This window comes from Cervus elaphus, chromosome 32, assembly GCF_910594005.1.
Source record: "Cervus elaphus chromosome 32, mCerEla1.1, whole genome shotgun sequence".
Taxonomy (NCBI): Eukaryota; Metazoa; Chordata; class Mammalia; order Artiodactyla; family Cervidae; genus Cervus; species Cervus elaphus.
In genome coordinates this window covers 51,658,792-51,668,904 of record NC_057846.1, presented here as the reverse complement: position 1 = coordinate 51,668,904, position 10,113 = coordinate 51,658,792, and the positions used below count along the sequence as shown (strand labels likewise).

The window sequence follows — 10,113 nt, the reverse complement described above, 5'->3', positions numbered from 1 at the left end:
TGCCTTGTTGTAAAAGTAACATATCTTCTGTTTACATGTTGTTGGTGAGGACGAGTGACAGGGATCTACCTAAATCTAAGAACTGGGAATGGAATCCCTTGGGCCTGATCAAGCTGCCATTTTATGAAGTTTAATGGACACTTCACTTTCCCTGTTACTGTAGGCACTATACAAAGCCAAGAGTAAATGATGCCTTTGTTCTTTGTAAACTGACTGAATTCTATTTATTCATTACTTCTTTCTATAAGCAAAAAATGAGCATCGTGTAATACCAGACTAATGACCTAGGCATGGAAAACACTCTAAGGCTGGACCAGGCGCATCTGTGATGGATGGAGTGGGAGAGGGGGGTACAGACAGAACATGGTAACCGAATGGGGTGCCTGCTGCAGTCGAGGTGTGAAGAGAGGGCACTGGGGCCGAGGGGGAAAGGCCCGACTCTGCAGAAGGACACGGAGGGGCTCCGTGAGGGATCCCCGAACAGCAAGTAGGGGTCCCGCAGCCAGGTGGGGGTGGGGGCGGCCCGGCTGGGGTTTCCCTCAGGGACAGACGAGCCTGAGCAGAGGCAGGAGAGGAGGAAGCGGTTGCACGTAGGGCTTTTGGACTTGCAACAGGCAGAGCAGGTTCCTGTCCTAGCAGGTGTTTGCACAAGTGTGCGAGTCACAGGTGGAGGCCTGAGAAAGAGGAAATAAAGACAGTCAGAGGAAGTGGATTTGCCTCGGGTAAAGGTGGTCAAAATTCATTTAATTTTTTGGAGGAAGACAGGAAACTTAAAGGGCTTCCCTGACGGCTCAGCTGGTACAGAATCCACCTGCAATGCAGGAGACCTGGGTTCGATCCCTGGGTTGGGAAGATGCCCTGGAGAAGGGAAAGGCTGCCCACTCCAGTGTTCTGAGCTGGAGAATCCCATGGACAGAGGAGCCTGGCCGGATACATACAGCCCATGGGGTCGCCAAAGGTCGGACACAACTGAGCGACTTTCACTTTCACGGGAAACAAAAACAAACAAACAAAAAAGATACCCTGCGCTTTTCCCCTTACAGGTAGGCCTCTGAGACTTGCGAAGAGATGTCCTCAAGTCCTCTGGACGCCTTAACTGGAAAGCGTTGGTCTGCTTCCACTTCCGTGTTTTATGACTCACAAAATGAGCTAAATGTTGAAGGCCCTTGCCCTTTATGAGCACCTCGGTATAAAACACGGACAGAAACACAAGGTTTATGGAAAACAACTAAAGGAGCACAGGACGAAGCGTCTGTCTTCTCTTTGTTTCCTCTTGTTTTCCTCTAGCCTGGCCGGGGTGAGTCCTGTGTGCGGGGCGCGGGGACGGCCCGTTTCCGGGGTGAGTCGACGCCCTGTTTCCTGGTGAGTCCTGTGTGCGGGGCGAGTCCTGTGTGCGGGGCGCGGGGACGCCCTGTTTCCGGGGTGAGTCCTGTGTGCGGGGCGCGGGGACGCCCCGCTTCCGGGGTGAGTCCTGTGTGCGGGGCGCGGGGACGCCCTGTTTCCGGGGTGAGTCGACGCCCTGTTTCCGGGTGAGTCCTGTGTGCGGGGCGCGGGGACGCCCTGTTTCCGGGGTGAGTCGACGCCCTGTTTCCGGGTGAGTCCTGTGTGCGGGGCGCGGGGACGCCCCGCTTCCGGGGTGAGTCCTGTGTGCGGGGCGAGTCCTGTGTGCGGGGCGCGGGGACGCCCTGTTTCCGGGGTGAGTCCTGTGTGCGGGGCGCGGGGACGCCCCGCTTCCGGGGTGAGTCCTGTGTGCGGGGCGCGGGGACGCCCTGTTTCCGGGGTGAGTCGACGCCCTGTTTCCGGGTGAGTCCTGTGTGCGGGGCGCGGGGACGCCCTGTTTCCGGGGCGGATGCCTCAGGCGCGCTGATGCGGCTCAGGAGACAGCAGTGATGGGGAGCATGGTATTCCCAGGGCCGAGGAGGGAATTTTTTCAAAGTGGCCAATATAATATTCAGATTAGTATATCTTCCTGTTTCAAGATATATACATCTTTCTGCTTGTTCCTATCAAAATATTAAAACCATTTTAAATGACTAATATGTGTCATAAACTTCAGGCAAAATAGGAAAAAAGTGATGTCATAAATTAAGTGGATGACCGGCCATTATGAGTGCCATTGTTTCACAAACAAAAATGTATATGAAAAAGCTTTGCAAGGTTTGAAGACATGGAATGGTAAAAGGAAAAGAATAACGAAAAAAAAATTTTTTTTGGTGGTATAGGTTAGTTACTCCTGACTTATTTTTGTCATGTATCTTTTACTTGTTGAAACTTCTTTCTAAATAAATAAAAAGAGAAAACACAGGAAAAGTAATGGATTGTAAGCTCTAAGTCTTTGAATCAAATAAATAGTTCAATTACTTGAGTCGCTCTTTTTAAAGGACTTAAATGAATACAGATGTTCCAAAGACACCTTTAAAAGTTGAAACCAAAACCCTCACTAGAAAAGTAGCTCTGAAATTATGTATGTGAATGTGCAAATACAAGACAAGGAGACTAAAATACTGTTTTTAAGATTCTTTGAGACTTATGTTTCTGCATTGGAGCTGTCTCTGTCTCTGGGAACTTTACTTGACATGGCCATTCTAGTCTCGGCCCTTGTGTTTGCTGGACTGTGGGCCTCATTGTCCACCTCTCATCTTCAGGTAGAGGTGGACACATCTTAGGCTAGATGTGTGCTTTCCTACTGTGGTTGCTCAGACTTGAGCCGTGAGAGAGATGGCAGGAGGGTTTCCTGCCTGAGCTGGCCTGGGGGCCGTGGTTGGTCTGGACCCAGGTCCAAATGGTGCTATTTCCTGCTGCTTACTTAAGTTAGTGAGAGTGGTTTTTATGTTTGACTTTTGGCTGCTTGCCCCTGGCTTTGTTCAAGAAGTTTAGATTTCTATTTTTGTTCAATTTGTGACCTACATTCTTGCCAGAGTTAAGATCCACTTTGTTTTTAATGAATGGTTACAACATCCGTTTTGCAAATACTGTCTCCCTGTTCCATCACCTTCAAAGCTGAAATATTTTCCATATTTAAGTGACCTTGAATAAAATTAGTTGTAACTCAACTTTACATCTCTGATCCCTCCACTCCACTTCCTCGCTCTTCTTTATGTGGGTGGCCAATTAAAGGATGCCTGGTCTTTCAGTTTCATTCTGTTCAGCATCTCTGTACCTCACCACGCTCCTCTGTCCTTGGGATTATCCAGGCAAAAATACTGGAGTGGTTTGCCATTCCCTTCTCCAGGGGATCTTCCTGACCCAGGAATTGAACCCAGGTCTCCTGCATTGCAGGTGGGCTGTTTACCATCTGAGCCACTAGGAAGCCCCTGCTTTTGCTAGGGATCTACAAAAGCTGCAAAATACATCTTGGGAACTATTTATAAATTCATAGGCTTCCTTGGTGGCACTAGTGGTAAAGAACCCACCTACCAAGGCAGGAAAGTCAAAAGACATGGGTTCGATCCCTGGGTTGGGAAGATCCCCTGGAAGATGGCATGGTAACCCACTCCAGTATTCTTGCTGGAGAATCCCATGGACAGAGCCTGGTGGGCTACAGTCCATGGGGTTGCAGAGAGTCAGACATGACTAAAGCGACTTAGAAGGTACACAAGGTAAATACACTTATCAACTATTAATTACAACTCAAATTCTGCCCAGAGTACTTGAGCAGTAATACATTCATTCAGTAAAGATTCATTGAGTAAGCACTATGTGCTAAGTTGGCACTGTAGGAGGTTTTGAAAATGGGAAGAGGAAAAGTGTTAGGTCTCATTATGAGGGTTTCACAGTTTGGTATAAGGTAACAAATACCCAAGGAGACAGCACAATGTCTCTGTACGCTGTCAAATGCCTTAAAAAAGAGCGTCCTTTACTTTGAGGAGTGAGGCTTTGTGTAGAGAGAAATAGTGGTTCTGGAACATAGTAAATAATCAGTATATCTTTCTAAATTAATAAGGGGGGTATGATATAGTAGAGTGTGCAAGAGATTATGATTTCTTTCTGTCCTTCTCATCCATGTTCCCATTTGCAGGAATTCCTTTGGGAAGTCAATTGTTTTCCTTTTCTCCATCCCCTGGGTTAGTGTGGGACTATCCCCACCCCCAACTTCATACTAAACTGATCAGTGTTTTCCATAGCCCTGGCCACACCATGAGCACATGGCTCTGGCTAAGCCAACGAGAGGAGTCCGGGACTTTTGTTGAGGTTACAGAGAAGCGTTTACTTTTCCACTGGAGCATCTGAGTGAAGGAGTCTGTTTTGTAGTTCCTAAAACCTATCTTTGCACATGAAAAAAGCTCCTGTCTAAGGATGGACCGGCACAGTGGGCAGCAGAAGGGAGCGCTGCTGAGACTGAGTCTAGACAACATCATCTGAGCCTTGAATTAAAGGCTTGACTTAGGCAGACCTCTTCTTGGACTTTCCAGTCCTGCGAGCCTCTGATTCCTCATCTTAACTTCAGCCAGTTTGAACATGTGTTCTCTTTCTTGCTACCAAAGACAAGACCTGTTTGATGTATATGGGATCCCAAAGTTGACATCATGTAACTTCACTTCACAAAAGTGAATCTCCGGCCGAGAGTCCGAGGATGAGTGGACATGGAGCAGCTGGGTAAAAAAGGAATGGGTTTCCCAGCAGAGGAATCACTGCTGGCAAGATATGGAAACAGGGAAAGGAAAGTGCTATTATTTCTGATCCATGAAGCAGAAGCAGTTGTTACTTCTCCAGGGTCTTATCTCCTAGGTCTTCTTTCTTCCATCAATGAAATGTGAGATTTTCATAAAAGAAATGGAGATATGCTAAATTTATATAAAAACATGCTTAGAAGATCTCTAGAGGGCACAAGTAGAATTGGTGGACTGGGTGTATTAATTAGGATACTTTGGCTGTAAGTACTAAAAACCTGATTAACATTAGCTTAAAACCGGGGGACATTCAGCTTACACTTAATAACCCATTTGGATGCAGAGGTTCTAGGATTGTCTAGGAAGCTCACTAAGTCTTCAAGGACTCATTCTCTTTTCATCTCCCCACCCTGTCATTCTCACCATGTTAGCTTTGAACCTCAAGCTTTTTGCCTCATGGTTGACAGACAGCTGCTAGAGTTCAAGACATCTCATTTATATCCATGTTACTAAAGTAGGAAATATGGAAGGAAACAAGAGTCTTCTAGGTTTGCATCTACTTTTTTCTTTTGTTTTAATTAATCATAGAGGAAAACATTTCACAAAACCTCTACCCAGTAGGTATATCCTTGTAAGACTGGTCAGCACTAGGTTGTATGCTATGGTTTAGAGGAAATAGGGCTTCTGTGATGACTGAATTCATATCACAAAGCTGAGCATATTGCATTCGAAATGAAATTAAGGGTCTGTTAGCCAGAGAATGGTTGCTACAAACACATAGCTATAAACATAGTTGCTATAAAGGAAATCAACAGAGTCTGTTATAAGAGTTGTTCTGGATGAGGTGTCAATATAAATATGTCCCCTTTATTGGTTATACCCTGCTTCTCTCAGGGAACTGCTCCTTACAGTCAGTATTTCACAGGACAGTTTTAAAACCAGCATCATTCTTGGCAAAACCCATTTGAATCTGGCACAACATTTAAAGTTTAAAAACTATTTCTCCTCTTACCAGGAACGTGAACAAATATTTTACGGAACACACTGCCCAAAGCCTAGCAGAAAACAACATCGGTAATAAAAGCATAGACTTTCACCGAGAATAATGACATTGTCTATGTGTTGTCTTTTCTTCTCAAGCTGCATCCATACAGATTGTCCCATTTCATCTGTGCAATCACATCTAAGTGATAGCTACTTTCTTCAGTTTACCAATGAAAAATTTGAGATACAGAAAGTTTAAATTACTTTTTTTGAGTTAACACAGTTAGTCAGGAAAAGAGCCAGGATAGAAAGCCCTTCTTCCTCTAGCCCTCTGACAGTGATCTCCTAGTCTACTGATGCTGAACCTGCTCTTTGTTCCATTTATCCAGCAATCTTCCTTCAGTGGGTTGAAGGTAGTGCCCATGAATATGGAGCCATACAGTATTTCTTCTGCAGAGTCACTGATATTTTAGTATCTTGATGGTGAATAGGCCTTGTGGTGTCATTTAGGTGATGCTCTGTGTCTGGTGATATGACTCATTTATCTTCTAGAACCGCAGTCCTGAACCTTTTTAGCTCCAGGGCAGTTTTTCCACAAATGGAGAGGTAGATGGTTTCGGGATGATTCAAACACATTACATTTACTGTGCACTGTATTCCTATTATTATTGTTATTACATTGTGATATATAGTGAAATAATTATATAACTCAGCATCGTGCAGGCTCAGTGGGAGCCCTGGACTGCTTTTCCTGCAGCCAGATGCCCCATCTGGGGGTGACGGGGCCAGTGGCCCTGCCGTGAGCTAGCTCCTGGGAGTCTGACACTGCCTCTGACCTGACAGGAGGCACCTCCGATCTGATGGTGGGAGTTGGGGGGGAAACGGCGGAGACGCCCCACTGGCTGCAGCTCACCCCCTGCCCAGTGGCCCAGTTCCTACCAGGACAGGGGCCAGAACCTGTTCCTGGCTGGGGGCTGGGGACCGCTGTTCTAGAGCATCTGCTTTCAGAGACATGCCGCACATGCAGGTGCAGAAGAATTTTAAGTTTAGAAATTCTTGGGTCTTGTCGCAGAACTTGAAAGGGGCCAGTGAAAGTAGCATGGCGTTACCATTTCTGAAACTCTCTATATCACCGCCAGTGCTTTTTGTGACAACAGGTTTGAAGTGCCACATACATTCTAGGTTTCACTTTTTTTTTTTTTTTAACAAATAAGGAGTGTGGTAGAATTATACTTGCTATAGTCAGAAAAGAGCTAGATTGAGAGTCAGAAAATTTAGGTGTGCATCTTCACCCTGACTTTTCCGAGTGACCGGGGCACATCTGTTGGCTTCTGCCAGCTTAGTCCCGTCAGCCGTCACCTGGTCCCAGGGAGATCTGGTGAGGCGGAGAGGCCTTTGTACAGTCAGCTTTATAATGACGTTGAACAGCTGATGCATGGGATTGTCAAATAATTTTACTTTTCCTCACAGTTTTCATGGTATTACTTCATCTTTATGTCTCACTGCTGAATCTGTGAACCTGCGATCAAGTTCTGAGCTTGTGTATCCACAGACATACATGCTACTTCTCTGAGAGCTGACTGTTTAAGAGAAAAGCACCTCACTCCTCTCTTTCTTACCTGAGTTCTCCTGATGTGTATAGCTCAGGGCTCCTCAACCTTGGTGCTAGTGAGACTTTGGACCAGAAAACTCTTGAGTTGTGAGGAGCTGTCCTATGCATTTTAGACTGTTTATCAGTTTAGGGTATTTTAGGGTGCTCTATTCGTTGGAAAAGACCCTGATGCTGGGAGGGATTGGGGGCAGGAGGACAAGGGGACGACAGAGGATGAGATGGCTGGATGGCATCAGCGACTCGATGGACATGAGTTTGAGTAAACTCCAGGAGTTGGTGATGGACAGAGAGGCCTGGCGTGCTGTGATTCATGGGGTCACAAAGAGTCGGACACGACTAAGCAACTGAACTGAACTGAACTGATGCATTTTAGAGAGTTTATTTTAGGGTGTTTGTCTAGCCTGTGCTCACTGGTTATCAGCAACAACCTACCTCTTCTTATCACAGTTATGATGATCAAAAAAATCTCCTGCCCTTGGCAAATGTCCCCAGGGAGGATGGAGGGCAAAACTGCCTACAGCTAGAAAGCACTGGTGTAAACTGTATAATCCAGCCTCAGAAGACTTGTGTTTGTTTAATACAACTTCAATAATTTAAAAACATGTGGTATGTTTGAACAGTATTTGGTTCAGAAACAATGAATGAGACTTTCATTTCATAATTCAAGATACTTTGTGAAATCATGCACATTGTTCTTTGAAAGCACAACATAGCAGAATTAAGTTTCTAAATAACGAATCAAATTCTTTTTCCAATCAGATAAGCTCTATTCATTTAAGTCAGACAGACATGTTCTTTAAGGGAATCTGTACTTTGATAAACACAATACAGAGACCCAAATTTTTACACTGTGCAGAGGAAATTTTCTCCTGTAGAGTTCACTACATGACAGATGACATTAAACCACAACCGCTGCTGTTTGTTCTGCAGATGAGATGATGACGGGGAAGACATTTAAATGGCATATACATTTTATCTCAAACATTTTGAAAATTAAAATGTGTGAGTTTAATTAGAAGATGTACTTGACAATCTAGATGTCCTGAAAAAGGAACTATAAAATATTCATGAGAGGAAAAAGAGAAACTAAATTAATTTAGTAGTTATCTTGACTTCAGTAGAGGAAAACATTTTTAGTACTCAGAGACTTAAATTCTCCTTGTCACAGATGATAAATTCATTGTTTGACATGGTAAATAGGCCCACTCAGTTGATATATTTGAGGCCCCTGTAGCTCTGACATTCAAGTTGTTATTGAAAAATCTTTCCTCCCCCAACTTTAAATAAATAGGGAAAAAATTCTGTTTAATAACAGGGAGGCCAAAATGGCCAAAGGAAATAGCCAGGAAGCCATTTACTTTGCATTCACTTATGTATTCTCACCTGAAGGAGAATTTGTGTTCAGAAGTCTCAATGAAACCCTTGTCAGGGGATCTCTTGAATGAGTGGCCAGTGGAGCTGTGTGGGGAGCTTTGGGTAAGTATATCTTGATTTGTTGGCTCTGGTCCCATCTCCTCATGTGCTGCCCTGAAGAGGGATTGTCTTGTCCCCAGCTTGTTCCTGTGACTCTGGCCCAAGTCTGAATGAAGAGAAGTCATTTGTGTTTTTGTTTCTAGAATCTTTTCTTCTTTTCCTCAGACTTGTAGAAATCAAACAACTGCTTTCTGATAACCTTCTGCATGTTGTATGGGTTGGTGGTGGTGATTTAGTTGGGCTAGTGCAAATGGATAAGAGTAGAAGAATGAGCACAGATCAAAACTTGAATTGGGAATGCACCCACGAATTTTCTATGCTGAAGATTTTCGGAAGTCTCTCTCTTATTTATATGAACGTATACCTCAGTTGGTTGAAAGGTATGTGAACGTGTGCCTTGCCATACTTTCTTTCTGAAAGTTAGTTTCTCCATCAGGAAAACATCCATACTTTCTTTCTTGGCTTTCCCAGGAACTGGAGTTCAACAGAGAACACTGGTAGGTCTTTAGGAGACTATTTAATTTTCTCAAAATGTGAGTCCTTTAGTCAGGACTTTGAGCCCTTAGTTTTCTTCTACCAAAAGAAAAAAAAATTGATTATAGATTACCAATTATCTGAAGGTAAGGGCTTAAGTGGAAGCAGTAATTGTAGGAGCAGTGGGAAGCCAAGGCTTCTGAAGTGATTCTGTGGTTCACAGTTTTGTTAATAAATAAGGTTACTCTGGCTACTCCCTAGAGGTGGATCGAAAGGAGCAGAAAGTATGTTGGAAGACCTGTTAAACTATTTTGGCTGTCCAGGTGCGAGACAATCATGGACAAAGATGGTGATCATAGAAATAATGGAATAGGGGAAAAAAATACTTAAGTAATATTTTGTAGACAAAACCAACAGGACATGATAAATTTTATGTAGTGTATAAGGAAGCATGAAATCAAAGATGACACCTGGGATTTTGACTTAAGCAACTGGATGGGTTATGTGTCATTTGTTGATACAAGTAACCATGGGGAAGGAACACACTTAAAAAGAGGAAATTAAAATTTGAGTTTGAGAAATGGAATATTTCCTGCCACATCAGTAGACAGGGGTGTCACAGTCATCAGTGATTGCAACCCCCTGATGTACAGTGGTGAGCCCGGAAGGGGCTCAGGAAGGAAAGAATGCCCCCCATCTAGCAGCCACCGGCTGTAGCCACTCCCCACGGTGAGCCCCGAGGAAGCTCAGGGCGTGAGAACACGGGTCACAGGCCCCCGACGGCCGAGGAGCCTGTCAAGGAGAGATGTCAGTGGGCCCAGGCTCCTGCACCTTCCCACACACAGAAAAGGGCTCCGTTCCTTAACTTGGGGCATATGGAAGTGAAACTGTTAGCTGCTCAGCTGTGTCCAACACTTTGCAACCCAGTGGACTGTAGCCCTCCAGGCTCTTCCATCCGTG

The 10,113-nt window shown here is 44.7% G+C and overlaps 1 protein-coding gene across 1 annotated transcript; it reads right to left on the bottom strand.

The window, feature by feature from the left end:
* Positions 1-1,283: 1,283 nt before the first annotated feature.
* LOC122687911 (proline-rich protein HaeIII subfamily 1-like) lies at positions 1,284-6,695 on the bottom strand. Its single transcript, XM_043893643.1, has 2 exons — positions 6,508-6,695; positions 1,284-1,872 (listed from the first exon to the last, which is right to left on the bottom strand). Exons 1-2 carry the CDS (start codon positions 6,693-6,695, stop codon positions 1,284-1,286), a joined length of 777 nt encoding a protein of 258 aa, XP_043749578.1.
* Positions 6,696-10,113: the final 3,418 nt, after the last annotated feature.